The sequence below is a fragment of the Vigna radiata genome, chromosome 10 (assembly GCF_000741045.1).
Source record: "Vigna radiata var. radiata cultivar VC1973A chromosome 10, Vradiata_ver6, whole genome shotgun sequence".
NCBI lineage: Eukaryota > Viridiplantae > Streptophyta > Magnoliopsida > Fabales > Fabaceae > Vigna > Vigna radiata.
Window position 1 is genome coordinate 17,749,655 of NC_028360.1, and position 23,413 is coordinate 17,773,067.

At 29.5% G+C, this 23,413-nt stretch overlaps 2 protein-coding genes across 13 annotated transcripts; one reads left to right on the forward strand and one right to left on the reverse strand.

Annotated features, from left to right (window-relative positions):
- The first annotated feature begins 4,476 nt into the window (after nt 1-4,476).
- LOC106776106 (trihelix transcription factor ASIL2) lies at nt 4,477-9,904 on the forward strand. 11 transcript variants are annotated; one of them, XR_002669792.1, is made up of 6 exons: nt 4,477-5,662; nt 6,492-6,578; nt 7,639-7,775; nt 7,848-7,974; nt 8,372-8,429; nt 9,599-9,904. XR_002669792.1 is itself a non-coding variant. In XM_022786549.1 (4 exons), exons 1-2 carry the CDS (start codon nt 4,771-4,773, stop codon nt 8,416-8,418), a joined length of 939 nt encoding a protein of 312 aa, XP_022642270.1. In that variant the 5' UTR covers nt 4,477-4,770; the 3' UTR covers nt 8,419-8,429; nt 8,521-8,556; nt 9,599-9,904. The 11 variants fall into 11 exon arrangements, 6 of the variants coding, with proteins under 6 accessions (XP_022642270.1, XP_022642267.1, XP_022642268.1 ...); XR_002669789.1 differs by having other exon boundaries at nt 7,639-7,974; XR_002669790.1 differs by having other exon boundaries at nt 7,639-7,974; nt 8,372-8,409.
- A 1,530-nt stretch (nt 9,905-11,434) lies between these two features.
- Nucleotides 11,435-17,722, reverse strand: LOC106774454 (protein LIGHT-DEPENDENT SHORT HYPOCOTYLS 10). Of its 2 annotated transcripts, none has more exons than XM_014661453.2 (2): nt 16,668-17,722; nt 11,435-11,779 (listed from the first exon to the last, which is right to left on the reverse strand). In XM_014661453.2, exon 1 carries the CDS (start codon nt 17,231-17,233, stop codon nt 16,682-16,684), a length of 552 nt encoding a protein of 183 aa, XP_014516939.1. In that variant the 5' UTR covers nt 17,234-17,722; the 3' UTR covers nt 11,435-11,779; nt 16,668-16,681. The 2 variants fall into 2 exon arrangements, with proteins under 2 accessions (XP_014516939.1, XP_014516938.1); XM_014661452.2 differs by having other exon boundaries at nt 11,435-11,767; nt 16,668-17,719.
- Between the last annotated feature and the right edge of the window lie 5,691 nt (nt 17,723-23,413).

Consider the following 23,413-nt stretch of genomic DNA (forward strand, 5'->3'; position numbering starts at 1 on the left):
TTCTTTGTGGTTTAATGACGTCGTTGTGGATAGGAGGCTCCATTAGAGTTCAATTGTGGTAGGACTATAGGGTTTGGTGGTCGGTGAAGGCTTCGTGGTTTGTCAATGTTGGCAGCAGGAGGCGACGGTGCTGAAGAAGGACTCCTTGGTTCGTTCAACAAGGTGGAGATTTGGTACAGCTCTAGACTTGGACGAATAAGCCATCTGGTTGTCTGCAGATCGAACGAGGTTAGATATTATTAAGGACGAAAACAATTTTTTTGCAATGGAATTTGAATCCTGCTGATCATGTGACACTTCTTCCATTTCCACTTCCTGCCATTATGCTTTCCAATGCCTCTTATGTTTTTTGGATTTGGTTTTCATCTCTATTTGGAGTTTTTCTCTTTTTTCTTTTTGCTTCAGAAACTAAAACTTGTTTTGTTCTTGGTTTAGAAGGCAAGGGCAAGCCTTCGGTCTATATTTGAACCTTTTAGAATCTACAAAATAGACCTTACCAAAGCATTGTATATTGTAGAGTCGGACACTTTATTAGCTAAATGTTCCTCGTTTACAACAAGAATTGTGGACACCACATTGTGATGCACTCACATTGATGATAATACAAAATACATCTTCTTTTTCCTCTCATATATCTTGTCTTGGAGTGATAGCTAGAAGATTTCTGTAATGTCAATCCCCTCTGTCTTAAACATGAACATTACTAGCCATTAGAAAACGTTGGGAGGAAAAAAAAATCTGAAGCGTCGAAAATCAGTGTTTACCGGCGGCTGTTTTTTATTACCGACTGTTATCGGCCTTCGGTAAAAAATTCAAAATTTGTTGTGTTTAATTTATAAAATCCTTTAAATTCTTGCAATACATTTAATCATTTCATATTTTATAAATATTTTAAAATTCAAGTGACAAAAAACTTAATATAGAATATATTAAAAATTTTATAAAAAAATTCATTCTTGTAAAAATACAATATTTTTTTTAAAAATAATATCTTTTAAATCCAATTCAATAACCTAACATAACAAGATACAAAATAACCAAAGTAATTTTTTTCTCTCCACTTTTACCACGCACCAACATAATTTCTTTCTGTATATGTAAGTTGAATTTGAAATTTCACATGATGTCAAAGTTAATTGTTCATACACCAGTGGTTGTTTATTATTAAAATTTAAATAATAATTAATTACATTAAACTAGGGCAGTTTGATTTTAGTTTTAGTTTTTTTTTTTCAAAGAAAATTATATAAAAGTGAGACAACTAAATTTTAGTATAAAACTAATCCATGTTATATATTACTTGTCATATTCACATTATAAAGAAATTGTTATTTTGTTAGAGACAAGTTTTACAGCACATTGGTTGAAGTGTCTAATTTCAAGTAATGCAATCTAAATATATAAACTACTAAGATAGGGTATTTAATTGTTAATTTAGAATTTAGATGGGATTTAATAAAGAAGCTACATATTAAGAAACAATGACATTAATTGAAATTGTATAAATTTAAATTCTTCCTTTATTCTCCACTTTTGTTGGCAGACCTCTTCTCCTTATTCTTCTTCTCTTCCTTCTCTAAATATGCTTCAGGATTGTTTAGGCCTTGAATGTTCTGAACTTCTCTCCTTCAAGTTTGAAACCAATCTTGCTTAAGACAGTTGTCCCTTTTGTACGTGTCTTCCTTTTACGCGTCTTCTTTGTACGCGTCTTTTAAAGATGCATCTTTTGCTATCTTATAGACTCGTCTACAATCTCTACTTTGCATGATAACATAATACGCAAAGATTTCATTGCAAAAAATGTAACTATGCAAATTTTTTATGATTTTTAATTTATAAAATCCTTTAAATTCTTGCAATACATTTAATCATTTCATATTTTATAAATATTTTAAAATTCAAGTGACAAAAGCTTAATTTAAAAATTCTATAAAAAATATTTCATTATTGTAAAAATACAATATTTTTTTTAAAAATAATATCTTTTAAATCCAATTCAATAACCTAACATAACAAGATACAAAATAACCAAAGTAATTTTTTTTTCCTCCACTTTTACCACGCACCAACATAATTTTATTCCGTAAATGTAAGTCGAGTTTGAAATTTAACATTATGTCAAAATTAATTGTTCATTTTTTTCTCTTATGAAAGTTTTGAACTACTTGTTTATTATTAAAATTTAAATAATAATTGATTACATTAAACTATAACAGTTTGATTTTAGTTTTAGTTTTTTTTCCAAAGAAAGTTATATAAAAGTGAGACAACTAAATTTTAGTAGAAAAGTAATCCATGTTATATATTACTTGTCATATTCACATTATAAAGAACTTGTTACTTTGTTAGCTACAAGTTTTACAGCACACTGGTTGAGGTATCTAATTTCAAGCAATGCAATCTAAATATATGAACTACTAAGAGATTGACTACTAAGATAGGATATTTAATTATTAATTTAGAATTTAGATCCGATTTAATAAAGAAGTTGCACATTAAGAAGTAATGACGTTAATTAAAATTGTATAAACTTAAATTCTTCCTTTATTCTCGATTTCTGCTTTCAGACCTCTTTTCCTTATTATTCTTCTCATTCTTTTCCTCTCTCTTCTCGAAATATACTCCTAGGATTGTCTAGGTCTTTAGTGTTCCGAATTTTTTTCCTTCAAGTTTGAAACCAATCTTGTTTAAGACAGTTGTCCCTTTGTACACATCTTCGTTGTATGGATCTTTTGAAGATGCATCTTTTGTAATTTAATAAAAAAAAAGAGTTTAGATTTGACATAACTTATGAAATTGAATCGATTCAATTTAATTTGGATTCCACCAATTCAATATTGTTTGAGATGAACTTGATAGTTTGAATAAACATAAATTAAAGTATACTTGACTCTAGACTCCAAATATTTTGAGTTGAGTAGGAATGAACTTTCTTTATTTTTATCTGAATTTGATTTTATCTATGAATTAATCATAATTATTAATTTATGAGACTTTTGTTATCATTTTAATTAGGTAGACTTTTTTTATATTACCTTTTTTAACACAGGCCTTTTTGTCATAGATTCATATTGATGAGGATCCAACCCCACAAGTTGAGGTATTGCCATTGTTTCCAAAAATGTCTCTCCTTCAACTTAAAAACGAGAAGTCACTAATAGCACATGATTGTACTTGATGTTTATCTCATGCCCAATAGTCTATTTCATCTATGAAAACTCCTTTCTATCTAGAATTCACATTTTTTTCTTTTGTGCAACTGAGTTGGAAACTCAAGAAATTTCAGACCTTCAGAGTGGTGAATATAGTAAATAATGACATGACATATAGCCATTAATAGGCCTGTTTTTCGTATTCTATTAACTTTAATAAAGTACTTTTAACAATTTTAAATAATTGGAACTAATTAAAATAATTTCTAACTGCTTTTAAAACAAAGTTAAATGTTTATAAATATTCTTTTTTTTTACAATTTTTTTAAAACAAACTTAAGAAAATAATTGTAAGTATATAGGCTTGATTATATAATCTTAAGTAACACTTTTATTAATCAATATTTTAAATATTGATTAAAATAATACTTTTAATATTATAGTAAAATGTCTTAATTATTATTAATACATTTATAATTATTGTGTTGTTAAATAGTTAAAATAACTAATTATTTCTTTTTTTAGACAAAAATTCACTTTAAAATTTAAAATAATTTTTTTATTTAAAAAATATATAAAAATAAGAGTATGACCCAATAAGTTGAAATTGTAAAGTAGTAAAACAAAAATGAGTTACATGGTTTTTGTCTTAACTTTCTGCTTTGTGAACGAGTATAACTTTATTTAAAAAGAAATTCTAGTTATATAAGATCATTCATAACTAAATTTAACATTTTGCACTACTATACAAATATTATTTTAATTTAATATTTGATTTAAATTTTGACTAAAAAATGAATTACTTGATTAATTCAGGTATTCTTTAAGAAAAATATATAAAATTAAATAATACTAATTATTAATTAAAAATAAATAATTGCTGTGAAATCGGAGTGGTCACGGACAGCTGACATGTTTATTTAAGAAAAGAAAACAAAAGAAAATCGAAAAAAGAGAGTGTAGAGACAACGCAAGGTATATATTGCATCCACTGAATCTTAATCTTCAATCTTCACCAATCCACTGGCAGCTTAAGGCCTTGATCTTAATCTTAATTATCTTCTTAATCTCAAACTCTATCTCTCTCCTTAATTATAATTATTTGTTTCAAAATTATTACTAATATGAAAATAAAATCTAAAAAAGAAGAAAAATGCCAAACGGAATTTGAAGCTGACACCGCAAGTCAAGTCGGCAACAACGCGCGTTGGCCTTCCTCTCCAACCTTCACCCTCTAAAAATTCAAAACACATTGAAAAATTAGAATAATATGTATTTGCCCACACATTTATAAATTATAATCTATAATAATATAAACAATAACATTATATGAATTGATTGATTAATTAATAAATTTGAAATTTAAAAAACAGAAAAATAATTGGGTGTTTCCGATAGTAGTTGTAGCGGTCAAGCCGAGCCGATCCGATGACGCGAGCCACTCACACACTGGGGGTTCCCCCAACAACACGCGCCCCTCCCCGGCGACCGTACCGTATTATCCCCCACCCTTCCCACTCTTTCGCCTTGCCGTTTCGCTTTCTCTCTCTTCTTTCTCTTTCCGCATTCCCTCTCTCTTTCTCTCTCTTCTTCCCCGAACCCTAATTTCCGTTTTCCGATGCCCGACTTTAACGACTCCATCGCGCCGCCGTCGCGCCCCGTCCCCGTTCGCGAGGACTGCTGGTCCGAGGAGGCCTCTTCCACGCTTGTTGACGCCTGGGGCCGACGCTACCTCGAGCTCAACCGCGGCAACCTCCGCCAGAAGGATTGGCAGGATGTTGCCGATGCTGTCAACGCGCTCCACGGACACACCAAGAAGACGCACCGCACAGACGTCCAGTGCAAGAACCGCATCGATACCATAAAGAAGAAGTACAAGATCGAGAAGGCTAGGGTTTCGTCCTCCAACGGTACTCTCTCTTCCTCCTGGCCATTCTACGAACGATTGGATGCTCTGATTGGCCCTAATTTCAACGCCAAGAAACCTCCTTCCTCCTCGCCGTCTCCTTCGCCGCCTGTGGCTCTTCCGCTGCTTCCGCATCGGAAGAACCCTTCCTCCTCGCCTGCGATTGCGGTGACACCGACGGCCGTCGCGCTGCCTCAGAAGCGCTCCGCCGCTGCGGCGGCGATGGACGAGGGTTATTTCAGAAGGAATTACTCCGCTGTTGCTGCGGCTGCGGCGGCTGCGGAGGCTGACGAAGACGAGGAGGAAGAGGAAGAGGAGGAGGCGGACGATGTGGAGGAGGAGGAGGACGAAGATGAAGGGAGGGGGAGCGAGGTGGAGGAAGGGGAGAAGGAGAGGGAAGGGATGAGGAGGCTGGCGAAGGCGATAGAGAGGTTTGGTGAAGTGTATGAGAGAGTGGAGGGTCAGAAGCTGAGGCAGATGGTGGATTTGGAGAAACAGAGGATGCAGTTTGCTAAAGATCTCGAAGTTCAGAGGATGCAGATGTTTATGGACACACAGGTTCAGCTCGAGAGAATTAAGCGCGGGAAACGATCTGGCTCTAACGGTGAGATACAATTTCTTTCTACCTTTTTTCCTTTTGGCTTGATTTGATCCGCGTTGTACGTTTTAGTGTATGGTTTTTCAACGAACCAATTATGTTTTGAACTTGAGGGTTGTGGGTCGCCAGGGGATTCTTCAGTGAATTACATTTTTTTTTTTGGGAAAAGAAAAATAGGTTTTGTATGATGGTTTTAGACTCTAGGGGTTCACTGAATGCTCTGAATTGGTTGTTTCTTGTAGTTCTGCAATTAAATATACTAGCAAGTGGTTCACTTTAGTACTTCGTTTTGGCAGGTTATCATAGTTTATGTTGAGATATTTTTTTATGAACTGTTTTTCTATATAAATGGTTGAAGCATTGAGTTGAGGTTGTCTTCATGGCTATACATTTTTATCTGAGTTCTGATGTTGGTTTAGTATTATAATAACTTTTTAAAGCTTATGGTGACATTGACATTAATGTGGGTGGTCTATTAAAGCTTTTGACTGAAGGGTCCAACGTTATTCTTTTTGTATGGCTTCTCTTAATCTGTAAGTTAGCTTGAATTTTTTATAAACCCAAGGACTCATTAGTGTTTGGTGGACTAAAATGGTGTTCAAACCTTACAAATCACATGTATTGCTCATTAACTTCTGTATACAGATGCGTTTAGGTCTGCATACTTTTTCTTTGTGTTAGTAGTGTGTGGAAGATTCTTACATTCAAAGCTTTGTTTCTTTGTTCTGCATTCAGTGGCTGTTGTTAATGTTATATTTCCCTTTCCTTTTGTATCTGAGTGAAATAGAGCCAATCTTGGTAAATTGATGCTGTGTTTCTGCTTTTATAAATGCAGTGCTGAACCATGTGTGGTACATGTGTGCTATATTTCAACTTTCATAAATGTGGTGCGGTTTTGGGTAGTTGTGTACTAATATGTAAGGTAAATCGGGGGAAACATGTTGATGATCGAACTCCTGGATATTTTGTGGCACACTGATGTTGATTTAGGGGATAGGAAACCGCTACCATGCAGTAGCTTTAGCAGATGGATATTAGGAATATGATGACAATTATATGTTGACTAAAAATAACACAATTGGTGACACATGATTTCTCGGCCAAATTGAGAAATATTGTCTATGCCATACCTTCTACACCAAGAAAGGCTTTATGAATGTTATTTACTAATCTTATTTAGTATAACTAAAAATGGATTTCCAATTTTGTCTCCATTTTTACAAAACGACTTTAATGAGTTAACTTTATAAATTTAAGGTCCCTTGTGATTCTTGAATCTGTTGTTATTTGAACTCGTGGTTTTGCAAAGTTAAGGCACAAATGTCATAATGAATTTAACTTTCTCCTGTATATTCTTTAGCAACTGAGGAGTAATTGTCTGCTATTATTGACAGTGAACACTGAACTTGTACAAATTGCTCTCTGGTTTGCCTGGTCATCTATTTACAACGGGTTAAGAATGTCTAAACTAGTACCTATAGCCGTGCAATATAGGGATATAGGTACTAGTTTGAATTTGAAAATGTAGCCTGTGTTGTCTAAAACCAAAGCGATGTGTTGGTTAGTGAATGTGCCACTTGTTCGATCTTGAAGCAGGCACAACCCTTTCCAAATTTAGCTCAATTTATTGTTTTGATTTTTTTTTTTCTATATCTTTGTTACCTACAACATGGATTTTTTTTTTCTAGCTTAATACAGTCACTTATTTTAATTTAAAAATTAGCCATTTTAAATGTTGTATTTGGGTGATCTTACGGAACTGAGGAACTTGATATGAACTCTGAGTATTTCTTATGTGCTCACCACAAACCTATCTCAGTCCAGTTCCATTCCAACTCAGTTATGAGTTATGTTTTATGTCATACAGCTCCCAAGCTGTCCATGTGGTTTGAATTCTCAAAGGAAAACCTTCAGTGTCCTCTCTAGTTATTTGTACTTGTCATCTGTTCTCAACATAGGTAGGTAATGGTGGAGTCTGGCAGGAAGCGGCATCTATTATGTGCTCTGTTCAAATCTTCAAGAAAGGTGCAACTACAAGCACTGTAACATGTCCCAGGTTTTCTATCTGTATGAAGTGAGCCGGATTTTTTAAAGAATGGGCTTGAGACACAGATAAAAGGTTTGGGAGGTTGATTTACCAAATGTCCTTTAATTAAAACTACTTTAATTAAAACTAATCCCATTGACTCAGTTCGATAGATACTACTATGGTTCAAGTTGATAGATTTCATTTAAATATGGGTCGATGATGAGTTAATGACTCCAGTTGCTACATGATCCCTATTGGTACGGACGTGCAAAGCTAGGTTAGGATCAAGGTATCCAATCTGTAGCTTGGTTGTTTTGTTTCTTATTTCTGCATGGTGCAGCTCTTTTCTTTGTCCTCTGATTATTGCTTGCTAATCTTCATACTAGAAAAGTCAGGAGACTATTTTAGAGAAGCTTCTAATATCGATGAATTAAAACTCAGCTAGATTCCATTTGTCCTGTACTGAAGTAATGATGACCTAGATCCTTAGTATGGTCCTATGCTGAGAACAGTAAGTGTGTAGATGAAAGTTTGATGCTAACTGTGGCTTGCTGATGGCTTTGAACCCCCTCAGTTGGATTGGCTTCTGGTCAATTGTTTTTCCCCAATTTTATCCTTTTTACCACTCCAGTTTTCTTATATTAAATATATAATTTGGACATATCTTCCTGTTGAACAATGAATAGGTACGACACATTATTTGCTTGAAGAAAGGAGGATAACGGTGAGTTAATGGTTTGGAAGGTATGGGGTTTTGTCCAAGTTTGATTTTCTTGTAGGAGAAAAAGAAGAGAACTGGAAACCAGTAATACTTTTCTTTTGATGTTGTTTTCAGTCGTCATATTCATAAAAATCAACAGTGAGGAAAATGGTAAAGATTCCTTTGATTATCGAGGTTGTCTTATTTTTCTACCCTGTTTCTTATTGTATGTGTTAGGATTATAACTTATATCACTAATACGACGACGTAAGGACTTTTTTGTTTTTTTGCTTGAGAAATGGTAATTTTTTTAAATTCACTCGATTCGTTTTCAGGCCAGTGCTACTAAATGTCAACTTTCTAGGAGTTATGGGTTTAAGAAAAATGCCAATAAGATGTTCCGTTTTTAATGTTTGCATGATTTGTAGTAATGCGATTTCAACAAATAAGGAGTTACAGATGATCTTTGCGGGTTTAGTTACTTTTTCTCTAAGAGTAGCAAGGACAGCGTGATCCATGGTTTCGGTGGGATGATTACCAGTGTGTTTTTCATTTTCATTTCTAAGCATGTAAATGGAAAACCAAGAACTAGTTGCATATTGGTAAAATGTGCGTTAGGTTCCTTTCCAACAGTAGAAAACCAAACATTTGTAACCTTGCTTCACTTCATATTTATATTGCTGAGCTCAGCGAGACAACGGCTTCAGATTACTAATCAATCCAAGTTTGTTTGGTTTTAGTCATTCAGGAATAAGTGTCATTTCATGGATATCTTTAGTTACAAAAATCTGAAATTCTTATCCAATCTCATTTTATACTCTTTGATTATTACCTGTGGATAAATATTACCACTCAAAGGCATTTGGGTTTTTTACTTTCAATTGATTGCATGCATCCCTATCGAGGTGCTCTAGATAAGGTGTCAGTTTAGAAATAATTTATTTTTTGCTGTTTCAATACAATTATGTAAATGTGTCCGTTTCTTTTGACTTGAAACATACAGGAATTATTTTGTGGTTGTTGGAATCTTGGTGATCTACGATCTGATCTATCTAACTAGTGCCATAATACCATAATTGTAGTTATGAATTATTCTTTCATTCTAAACCTTTTGTATATAAAGAAGTATTGATAATTTCAGATTGAACATATCTTAATATACACTTCTCACAGCTCTGCTGAACTATTTTGACAAAATTGTTCATTGCTGCAGATATGTATAGCTAGCCTGGTGAAGTGGGCGATGGTTGGATGATGGTGCTCGAAAAGCTGTCTTGGTTTGGGTCTAGTCGTGGGAAAAGTACATATCTTCAGCTGATATACTGTCATGAGGGAATATCTCCTATAGAAATTTATCCTGGAGTAATTTTGGATTCTTTTAGCTAGCCTTTTATTTGTTGTTATTAGTCCTTATAAATTAAATCAGCGACTGTGCTAGGCCTAATTTGGCTCCGATATAGAATTTGCTCCAATGTATAACACTCTTATGCCAAATGCCCTCCCATTTCCCTTTTCACTACCTGGTTTCTTTTTTCAAAGCGCTGTGATAAGTTAGACAGGTAATTAACAAAACAACATAGTGTCCATTGTCATTTATAAGTGAAAATAAACAAGAAGTATAAAAAGTTTCTTGCATGTTTATTTTAAAGATAGCTAATATTAACAAAAACAAACTCGGTATGCGTGTACTTTGTTCGAACTCTACCAAAAATTTCTCATTTATTCTGCTCATGTTTGATATATAAGCCCTTATTTAAAAAACTTACTCCGACATAGGCAATGTATATTAATTGTTGAATAACCATTTGTCACCTTAGTCCAAGTCAAAATTGGTGTTTCTCAAAGTTCATCTACTATTCCACTTGTTCGTGGCCTACATGGGTTGTTTGGATTTTGGAAAAGCTCGTTCGTCATCCTTACAAAAAACTCGAGTTGGGAATGCTAAATAATGAAACGAAATTTGTTTGGTCACTACTTTTTTTAGTAGTTTACATATTTAAAAAACTAAATAGTTTTCAAAAGCTTAAGAATTAAATAATTATACAAACAAGCCATAAACACCTTGGTGCATGCTTGCATTTCCGATCTCGTGTACTCAAAAGTACGACATCTCCATATATGCATATATTACGCAAGGGCTTTTTTTTTTTTTATTTTTTCGTGCATACTAGTATATAGGATTATAGTCTTTTTTTTAATCCTTTCGGGAGACATGCAAGCTAAAAGTGTAGAAAATTCTTTAATTAGAAAACTTAGTTTAAATTTTTTTGTGGGTTTGAATCCTCTTATTTTTAATTAGTTAAGTTTCTTAGGATATGAGTTGTGTTTCATTGAAGGTGATGATTGATAACCCTAAACTTTTGTCTTTATTTATTAATTGATTGATCTTTCTTTCCCATGGATAAAGATTTGCATAAGTTAAAAGTTGAACTTGTGTAAAAGTTAAATAACTAAAATCATACTTTTAATTTAAAAATTCATGTTTAGTAAAGTTTTAAATCTTACTGAAATTTTGGTGACAATGAAATACACATGCTTTTTAATAACATCTATGTCATTGCGTACAAGTAGAGTGGGTCTTTCCTATCACTATTAAAATATTGTGTAGATAAGCATGATGATTCTTCAATTACATAATTTCATTTTTTTTAGAATATAGAGACAAGTACGACGATGAAATAAGATAATAACAAGCCCAACAATTTAACTAAAATTCAAACTTGAAATTTAATAAACTCGAAAGGGAATTGAGTGATTTTAACATATATGCATGAAGAACCGTTTAATACACTTTGTTTGTAGGCAAATTGAATAGCCAAAATTAACGGGGGAGGGGGGGAATGGTTGAAAACTTCAGTGCCTATAATTTTCCTTAATCTTTAATTATAATTCTTCCAATGCAATGCCTGAAATGCAGAAACATATGAGAGATCTCATTTTTGACTGCTGCTTCAGAATTATATAAGGGACGGACAAGTGCATGTTTTGTTATGAGATTGTGATGAAGATTTTAATTATTGAATAATATTGGGACGGCAGCTTTCAGATGTGTGAGAAAGGATATATAAGATCCGTATGAAATAGTAAACATCTGTAAATCTATCCATTCGATCCTCAACGTTTCTATTTTGGGGAAGAGGTCTAATATGTGATAACAACTTACAAGATAGAACATATATATATATATATTTCAGACCTACTCAGACCAAACTTGCTCCAAAAGGATTATTATGTTCAGAACTACGTACTAATTAAGTAATGGGATTTCAATATTTTCCTGTCATAATTTTTAGTCGAAGCAGCAAAATGATGATACTTTTAGGACATCTTCTTTCACTTTCGCATATTACATCCCCAGTTCGAGTAAGTCTTCCTCAGGCCCCTGCATGCAACACTGCTTAGCAAAGTCACTTGTTACAATAATATTATACAAATACGCAATCACACCCCTTTTCATATTATAGTATCTATCTATCTATATATATAGTTCTCTACCCACATGATCTCAGTGAGAAGTCACTATAAACATTTCATTGCAATACATAGAAGCATTTTCGAAAAAACTAAATCTTTGTTTCTGCAAATATGCACAAAAACATGCAAAAGTAATTTACGTTTAGGTGAAATCAGACATTATGGTGCATGTCGTCCAACTTCTTTGGTGTCAAAAGAAGTTTCATCATTATGTATAATGCAGTTTGTTTTCAGAATACTTTTGATTCTAATTTCTTATACTTTTACATAATAACTTCTTGTTAAATATTCAAGTATAAATGCAAATTTCACATTAAATAAAAATAATAAAGTAAAACATTATATAAAGATGAAAGACTCGTTAATTTTCTGTCTTCATATTTTGGATATAGAATAATGTTAATTCCTTATATGATTAGATTTAGATATCATTGTTTGTATTTTTTTAGTAAACCTATTCCTTTAATAGAAACAATCCACTACTTTATAGTTACAACCTCTTCTTATTTATTCATTTTGCAACACTTCATGATTTTTATTTAATTTATTAAACCCACTAATCACAATTCTAACCGACTCTGTAATTTTCTTAATCCAAAATTTACATGACTTTAGTGATCTAAACAAAAAGTTATATACTAACAGTTTGTTTTTGTCATTCAACCAAAAATAAATAAACTGTAAGCATATTTATAGATGCTAATTAACGGTATGATGCATAACTTTCATAAATAGTTTATATGTGTAGGAAATTTATTTATGCATACATAATATATATATATATATATATATATATATATATATATATATATCGACTGTCTTATAAATTTCTATACAAATATAATAACGAATCCGGTCTCTCGGTTTTTTAAGATTAAACAATTATAGCCAATTGTTAAGATGTAATATTCTAATAATAAAAAAATACTCTATATTAGCATTGACATTACTTAGTAATAAGATATATTTTTAAAATAAAATTAAATAAAAGATTTGTTCATGAAGTTATATATATTAACGTTTTTAATTCATAATTAAATGATATATCCGTACACTAACATTGTTTATATTTAAAAATAGATTAAAGCCTGCAATTTATTACAAGTATATGATAGTAATAGTTAAACCAACAGTTAACATCTATTAATAAGGGCTAACCAAAATGAAAACCTGTTAATAAATATAATTTATTTTTAGAATATGTTCAGTGTCCAACAAAGAATGTATGTACTTAGAATATCTCACACATACTGTTCATTCAAGGCATTAATTATAACATCAAACATTAGTAATAACATAATTTCCAAACACAGCATATTAAATTTAATATTTATAGGAAGTTGTTCCCTATAAAAAAATTTAACGTTTAAAATGGAAAACGAATTTATGGGAAGAGAAACCTTTAGCAATAATTAATAATACTATTCATATGGATAATGACAATTTATTGTTTTTTTATTTTAATTTCTCATAGTCATAAATAATAAAAACCGATATTTATTGGTTAAATATATGTTTTAATCCTCATATTTATTTCTCATTCTCAATTAGGTCTGTATGTTTTTTTTGTCCCAATTGCATTCTAGTATTTGTAATTTGAGACAATTAAGTCCTCTCCGTTTTTTTTTTCCCAATTGCATCTTAATATTTGTAAATTTGAGACAATTAAGCCCTCTCAATTGGCCTACGACGTTAGTGGCCAGTTAACATAGAGGGCTTAATTGCCTCAAATTTACAAATATTAAAATACAATTGGGACAAAAAAAACATGAAGACCTAATTTAGAATAGAGAACAAATATGAGGAATAATATGAGGAATAAAATATATATTTAACCATATTTATTTCAATTTTGTAAGTTTTCAAATATCTGTATTGGCATAGTAAAAAATAATCTTTTTGTTATTTTACTACATCTTCAGTTTACTATCATCTATAGGTAAAAAGAACATTTTTAAGATATTACAAATATTAATGTTTTTTAATAATCATATAGCAATTTAAGATTGTTTAACTTATTAAATTTAAACTTTGCAGTATTATTTTAATCAACTATTGTCTCCATTAACATTTATCACACTATTTTGAGATGGGTTGTGGTATGATGACAAATAAATTTATATTTATAAATATTGTTTCAATATATTTTTATACTGACAAACATTGTTTAGATTGAAGTGACATAGTTTAAATATAAGTATATTCAAATTTTTTGATTATATATATATATATATATATATATATATATATATATTCATTATATCTATTTTAGATTTAAGTTACTATATTTTTTAATTTGCTTACTATTTTATTTAAAATTTACATAATATAATTCTTTATTAGTACATAAGATATATTTAATTAAGTATTTTTTATTTTTATTTGAATGTTTTATAAAAGCAGTATTTAATAAATATTTAAACAGATACGGATACAAATATAAATATGAACACAAGTTCACACATATATTTATTTCCCGACTAAGAGAAAAGGAATTTACCTATCAAGTATATAGAAAATATAAATAAGAACTATTACTTCATAAGCAAACATATATCTCATCAACATAGTCTCCCATTATGTCTTGAATAGATTGACTTGATAAACTCATTAAATTGATTTGTCTTTTTAATCACTTCAAATGGGAACCATAATTCTCATAAACTATTTTTCAAAATCAAGTCAATTCAATCAAACTGATATTTTTTTAACTCTTAGATTAATATACTTTAGACTTTAAAAACTTATTTTTTTTACTACTTTTATCCTTTCCTTCTTTTTCAGTCATTTTATTATAGTGTTATCTAGTGTTAATAAGGGTTTTAATTATAAGTATTTTTATATTTTAGGTGAATAAATTAATGATACACACATATAATACATACATATACATAGACACGAACGAATTATAAAAAGATAAATATCAAATAAAACAAGCAACAAATGATTAAATATTAATATTTTACCTCATTAATATAAAAATAAATATTTATAACTATGGTTTTAATTTCTTTTATTTCTTTCAAATTGACTATTTTTTTTTTTTGTAATTCCAAACAAAATAAGTTAAAATATAAGTTCAGGTTCGGTTTTACACTGCATTCAGACCAATTCAGACAAATAAAAAAATGTAGAAAGAGAAATGAGAAATGAGTAAGGTAAAAGAAAGTAAAGAAATACGAGAAAAAATGAGGTAGAAGATAAGAAAATTAGTGTATGTAAATGTTCCCCCTTTCTAGGCTGAAAATCAACCCATGATGGAATATCATTCAATCATCATCTATCTTGTTATGCTTTGCCATGAACACAATTTTCTACCAACCATGAGACAGAGTTTATAGGAACCCAACATTCAACTACGTGATGGGACAACAACGATGAATAGTGGAGGTCATTTCAACCAAATATTTGTTTCTTTATACTCTATTACTTCTCTGACTCTATGTCATAATTATAGTAAGATAAAAATTGAAGAAAAGTTCCTCTATGTTCTTGTAAGAAATTGAAATTAACGGTAATTAAGAAAACATTGTTTTTCAAGATGTTCGAAGAGAAGTTCCAATAGAGAGGCAGAGAGGGAGAGACACTATACCAACCAATGTGTCCCAATGAAAATTTAAGTTAGTATATGTGCTAATAGTTTTAAAACTCTCAGAAGCAGACATATTAATGCACAATCACATAGTAATGACAGACAGGGAGATATCTTTCCGACAGAACAATCTTGTAAGTTGAGTTTATGATTAATCTATTTCTCTTTATATAAATTATGTACTTTTACTATTATTTGTAAGTCAAAGATTCACATTTTAACTTTCCTTTCTACTTTTTAGAGAATATTTGTGAATATACTTGTGGATGGTATTTTGGAAGAGACAACATGTATATACGGTAGAGAGACAGACAAAAAGAAAAGTCCTAGGTCATTTTCGTATAATCTCTCTTCAGGAATAACTACACACATTATAAGCACAGAGATGTCCATCAACGTTTGTGTGGATGGTGAGAGAGACAAAGAGATAAAAATGAACTTTTGTCTACCTTGTTTGTAATGTGACACAATTTTTTTATGGACCACACTACCGTACAAATGGTCTTAGAGAAGGATTCGGTTTTATTAATTATAAAGCATGTATTGGATTAAAATAAATAACCGAATTGAAGTACGTTTCAGGTTCTACGTTAGTTTGTATGAATAACATGCAACGTATATGTGAAGCTGGCATGGCCATGGGGAGCAAAAACATCAAGCATAATCAGAAATAGGGCCAAAATCAGCATAAAGTGCCTACCTGAGAATTATTTAATTAGGAAACTGCAATAACAGTGTTTTGAATGATAGGAGAGAGAAAGAGAGAGTGAAAAGGATACAATGGAGAGAGAGAGAGAGAGAGAGGGTTTCCTTTCTAGACTAATTATTATTCTTTTCCGTCTTTAGCTGCTATGTTACTCTACTCAAACAATTTCTCAATCCACCATGGGAATTTAGGGTTTCTTTGTCTCATGCTTCTAGGGTTTCTTTTATGTATAGTTGTATACTCCATAGTATTTCCATGGCTAACATAGTTTATTTTATTAAAAGCTTGAAATTTTGCAATTATTGTAGTATGAGTCTATCTTATATATATATATATATATATATATATATATATATATATATATATATAGTGATGAGGTTTGTTAATCTACCTACCGACCCACAGGTAATGAGTGTTTGTCCTATCTACAGAGAGAAGGGAATTGTGGCATATAAATTCAAAACATAGCAAAAATCAAGAAAGAAATGAATGATTGATATTAGAAATTACCATCGATATCGATCTCAAGTAGCCAATTGCTTGAGGGACTTGGGAGGGTGATGAGGGCCCTTAAGTTGGTTCTTCTTCTTCTTTTTCTTGGTGTAAGGGATGCCTCTTGCCTTTGCTTGACACTCCTTCACCTCACGAAGGTACACGCGAATAGCTCCGCTGCCAAAGGGGTTGGTCTCCGGCGACCCTCCGTGCTCTTCGTAGGCCGCCCGAAGCCGTCCGATGAGCGCATCAAGACTCCCCCATGCCTGTCTCAGAGGACAGGTGCATGGCGCCGGCGGATCGGGCTGCCCAAAGAAGATGCAACCGTGGAGGTGAACCTTCGTTTTTCCGAACTGGTCCAGATAACGAAGGAACTCGAGGACGTGGTTGAAGTTACACTGGGAAAGAGAAACTGGCGGTGTCTGGTTCTTGAGGTACTGTCCAAAGGTGTTCCAGTCTCGGCGCTTCTGCGATTCGTAGCGGCTGAGAGGGGCGGGGACCTGCTGCTGATGGCGCTGATCAGAGGCGACGGCGACGACAGCCCTTGACGATGAGGGTGCTTGGTTGTGCATTTGGGTGGACATGGTGAGTGAAAATTGGAATAGGTATGAGACAGGAGAGGTGGAAGAAGAAGAAGAAGAAGAAGAAGAAGAAGAAGAGGTGAAAGAAAAGAATGTGTTAGTGCAGTGGAGAAAGATGAAAATCACATCTTGGGGTCTTTTGAGAGGACATGTTATGGGCCCTATTTCAAGGTGCTTTTGTTCCCCTTTTCCTCTCTCATATTTCTATTTCCACTTTTTACCTATTTGCACTAACTTTTATATATATCTATCTTCATTTTTTAACCATCAATCATAATTTCTTTTTTTTTATTATTATTATTCATGATATTTTATATAATTATTTTATTGTTTTTGTGTAATTGAAAGATGGCAATTAGAATTAGTGTGTTACCGCGTAGTCGGTGTGGTTTGGTGCTTGTAGTCCAACTATGTCTGATTTGATTTAGTCCACTACTAATCAACTTGGTTATCCATAACCATCAGTGCTTTCTGAGCTAATAACATTACATCTCTTATTTTTTATCTTTTTATTTCTGCTCATATGCAAAGGTTACTATATCACTCCTATATGCTATGCTTCAAGTGTTCAAATATTAATTGCTTTGGAATTTCTTTCACTTACACAGTAATTGCAACTTTGCTTTCGTTCCTGCAATTCAAAACAATTATGAGATTTTTTTTATCAGCAAAAAAATATATTACTGGAACAAATATGACGTTTTAGTCAAAAATTTATATACAAAAAAATAACGGAAATTAATAACCACTATAATTTCTATCCCAATCCATGACACTTTTCAATATATATATCAAAATCACGGTCATACGTTATATGTCTTTGCTGCGATTTATATAAATACAAATGTAAATTGTGTGGGATACTTTTTAGCAAACAACTTAAAGGTCATAAAATAAGTAGCCTATTATGATTTGCTCCAAAATATCACCTAATAAATTTGTGAGTATGGTCATCAGATGTCATTAAATGGATACATTTTATTAGTCTTTTCTTGGGTGAATGGACCATTTAGTCCAACTTTAAAAGGTAAAACAATTTTTTTAAAACGTCATATAAAAAAACTAAAAATAAAATATATCTTTTAAAATTTGAGTTATAATAATAAAATTAATTTTAATTTTAAATATATAAATTATAATAGACATGTTTTAATAACGTATTTTATAATTTCTTCAAAAGTAATTATCATTTTCTAAAATAATGTTTCTGAAATTGTATGGACGAATTGGATCTATATATGATTATTTAGATTAAATAGACTAAGTAAAAAATGACTTGATTTATATTCAAAAAAATATTAATCTAACCTAATAAATTTTATAGGTTTTTCACTTTTCAAGTCAAGTTCATATTCACATGGTCATTATCTAGAGAAAATAAAACCCCATTTTTAACAGACAAATCGCATAACTAATTATAGTGAAATGTTAGCTTTAGTGAAACCAAACTTTTCATATTAGTTAATTGTTTTTTAAAAAGTTACTTAAACATTATAGTTTTTTGAATTTACTTTTATGTACCTGTATTTCTAACATGTTTCAATTGACAATTCATAACTAATTCATCTTACCCGTTTTAGTAATTGAAAAATTAATTAAAAATAAACATTTTGACTATGGCAATCCTAATAGTATTTTGAGTCATATATATTATAAGTAATGTTTTGAGAAATATTTTCAAGTAATATATTTAGTATATATGTAATAGTGTTGGACATAATTAATTGCTAAAGTTGTTAAATGAGCATTATGCTATTTTCTATGGATATAACGTCTATATAATTGATTCTTTATTTCTTAAATCTTGAGCCATAAGATTTTTAGTTGCTCTATTTGGGTCCACATTCCTACGAATTAAGGAAGTGAACTTATTACATGTGCATATAACAATGTACTTTTGTTGACTACTCTTATTTTTAAAATGAATATATGTACTATAACCTTGCAAGTCAAAAGTTACTTATAACTTTATGTATCTTTCATGTGAATGTATACCTTATTGTTTAAAGGAAATTTTTGAACCTTCTCTTTAAGGAAGAGTCTTAATGTTAAAGAAAAAAAGAGATAAATGAACTCCCAAAATTTGAACAATTTAATGAATTTCTTTATCAAAGAGCTAAGAAAAGGATGTGATGATATCTCTGATAAAAAACACTATATTTTTAATACTTCATTATTTTCTGTGTATCTAGGCAAATATTTTATTAATGCAATTACATTATATAGAATATTAAATATTTTATTTGGAGAGAAAATGAATATTTTTATTTGTGTACTAATCGAACTAGCTTCAATATGTCATTTAATAGTCACAAAACATATATCTTAATGTTGAAACAAAATATATGGAGGCCACTGAAAAGAGAATCTGACAATTTACCAGACAGATCTCAGAACTGATTTAGGTTTATCAGTAAAAAAAAAAATTATTATTTTATACTATAGACTTAATGTAATTAGTTTGATTAAAGGTCAACTATATGAAAAAAATAGATCAAGCATAGTAATGTGTATAGACATTAATTTAGAAAACTACTCAAATCAAACTAAAAATATATTGAACTTTAGAACCTTTTTCATACTTTAAATGTTCTCAATGACTAAATTCATCCAATGAATACTAAATTCTTTTTCAATCAGTTAGTTAGAAATTAATTATTTTTATTAATTGTGTTTTTAGTCTCTTATTATATTATACGATGTTATATTTATTATATTATTTATATTATATTATATAATATTATATTATATTAAGATGCTTGTTTAATTCTATAGAGAGAAATATATAATTTGTAAAGCTTATATTAATTTAACTTTTTTGTATTTTCAATAAAATATTAATTGCTTGTGGTTGGTGCTTCTGATGGTGGGAACCTCAGTCAGCACTTCTTTCAATGTTTTCAAATTTAAAAATAAAAAACATATGAAGAAATTTAAAAGCTACTTTATTATTATATTTGTATTTGGATGAGTAATGTTTATGCAGATGAATTGAGAGAGTCATTTTTGTTTGTATTTATTCATATGCGAGAAGGTGAGAATGGGAAAATGCGATAAAGAGATTTATGCGATGAAGAGCCACTTTGACAAATTTAAGATCAAATTGTCTTAAGATGATATTTTATCGATAAAAAATAAATTTACCGAAAAAATAAATTTTATTGTCAAAATAATTTTTGTTAATAATATAAATTTTTATCAGTAAAATAAATATCATCGTTTTTTTATTAATAAATTTTTTATTTTGTTAGTAATTATTTTTTATTTATGGATAAACTCGTTAGTAATTATGTTTTTTAAAATTTCTTGATAAATCTATCAATAAAATATGTATTAATTTTTTCGTTAAAATTTTATAAAATATTTGTTATATATTAAATTGAGAAGAAGAAGAATAGAAAAACAAGAAAAAGAATGTAATAACAATTTTTATGATGGTAGTGTCAATGACAATCATTAAGGTGGAATCGAGAAGAAGAACGAGAAAGAAGAATAAAAGATGACACGCACAATATTAAACATGACCATGATAAAGGAAAAACTTTAATTATTAATTTTATTTTTATATTTAGGTGTTTGATTTTTTTTATCTTTACATTTATTTTCAACTCAATTTAATCCATATTTTTGTAAAAGAACTCAATATAGTTTCTTTTTGCTATCTTGATATTAATATCACTTAAAAATGTCACATGTCAAAATCTAAATGTATATCAAATATTAAAATTTATTTCAATTTTTACTGTTTTCTTTTTTAATTTTGACATGTAACACTTTTTAATAGAAATTAACCTAAATTTTACAATGTGATAAACTTAAATCTTGATAAGTAAAACTTTCAAACCATGTTAATGTCAAATTAATGAAATAAACTACATTGAATAAAAAAATTATAAAAACTTAAATGCACGAAACAAATTACTACTGAAATAAAAAAAATAGAAAAAGAAGAAATGTAAGAAAAGGAGAAGATCTTGATATTTATTGATAAAAAGATATTTTTTTATTATTGACATATAAGTATGAATAAATTTTTAATTATTAGTAATTATTAATTAATTTTTTATTTATCGATAAAATTTATTACCAAATCATTTACTAATAAATTTTATCGTTAATACATTATTAATAATTTTATTTTAGATAGATTGATCGATAAATTGGATGTTGAAAGCTAAAGATTTCATGAATTACAATATAAATTATTGATTGCTACTCTACAAGAAAACCATTTATATAATATCTCAGGTGTATGAAATCTACAGTGCAAATGAAATCATAGTTTTTCTTAACAAATTAGTTTATTTCACATAAACTAAACAATTAACAGCATATTTGTATGGAGCTTTGTTTTGATGAAGAAAATGAAACTTTAAATCCAAGTTCATCAGCTGAAAGAACACATGACAGCAAAAAACAAGTGTGAATTGGATTTGAATGAATGTTACAAAGTGAACCTGAAAAATGAACTAGAGAAGAAAGTGAAATTCTCAAGGTAGGTAATTTGACAACTATAGCTTAACTTTTTTTAAAAGAGAAAAACTCTTAAAAAGGTTCCACAAGAAAGGTCTGCTACACCTGCACACAGTCTGCATTGCTGGAAGGAAAATATAAACCTGAAGTGCTGTGCAACACAACACAATACAAGAGTTTTCGTGCATTCTATCATCAACAAAGTTCAATGGAGTGAAATGGAAACTTCGACAATCAACAAACCGACTCTTACAACAAATGGGTGCACATCACAGAAGAAAAAAAAAAAGAAAATGAAAAGAGTTTGACGTTAGGTTTAGAAAAAGACACATAATAAATCAGTTTTTTTCTTAAAATCGACATATTACATCTTAAAATCAGTTTTTCCTATAACCAAAACTGATCTAATAATATTTGTATGTTCTTTACACAAATAATTTAATATATTTTCTGGTATTTGTAATTTTTAAATATTTTTTTATTATATTAGTTTCACTACAAATTCTTTAATATCATGTTCTAATATTTGTATTTTTTTTACACTAATAACTAATAACCCAACAATCTCAGAATAAAAAAATCCTTGAGAATATATCAATATCTACTATTAGTGGTGCCTAATCATTCCACCTAAAGAAGATATGATTTGTTTGTTGAATGTTAATAATTTATTTTAAATGCTAATAATTTATTGTGTAAACAAACTGTTTATAAGAAGCAAAATACTTTTCTCAGTAACTACAAATACGGAGTCAATTTATGTCAATAAGTCTAATGTTATAAGTATGGGATGTAAATTAACAAGATATGACAACCGTTTGTTCGAAGCCAACCAGAACCTTCATGCCAAATATATTTTTGTTATTTATTAATTTTTTTTCGTTAATTTAATAGAAAAGAGGGAGGAATATATATATATATATATATATATATATATATATATATATATATATATCACAAGAAAATTATTAGATATATTAATTAAATTAAATATTACTTTATAAAATAAAATTTATATTATCTAAAATAACTTTTGTAATAAATAAAAAAATAATTTATTTTTGAATTAAACTCTAAATTAGTTTCTTATTTTCATTGATTCTAAACTAGTCAATATAATAATTAATTAATTAATTTTTCTCTTATATATCAGAGTGACGTCTTCATGTATATTAATTATTGTTATTATTATTTTAAAAGCACATTATTATCTCGTAAAATTATGTGAGACTTTATTAAAAATAGTAGCGCGTTTTTCTTATCTAATTACTGTCTTTCTTTAAGTTTTACATTATTATAAGTAGAAACTGGTTATATATCTATTTTTATTATAAGATTTTAACACTGATTAACGGATACTGTTTCATTTTTTTTTCTTGTTTTACATCTAAAAACAATATCAAGTTAAAGAAAATTGTTGTCGAAAGAAATAAATGAGATTTTTATAAATAAAAATTTATTTATTATATGAATTGTTAGATTAGTATTGTAGTATTATAAAATAAACTTACTTTTGTGAGGTATATAGTATCACATACTACATCAATTATTCTAACAATCGATATAATTTATGGTAAGATATTATATAAGTTTTTGGATGATAATTAATACTATATATATATATATATATATATATATATATATATATATATATATATATATATATATATGTTTTAAATCTATGACGTATCTTTCTTTTGTTATTCATCT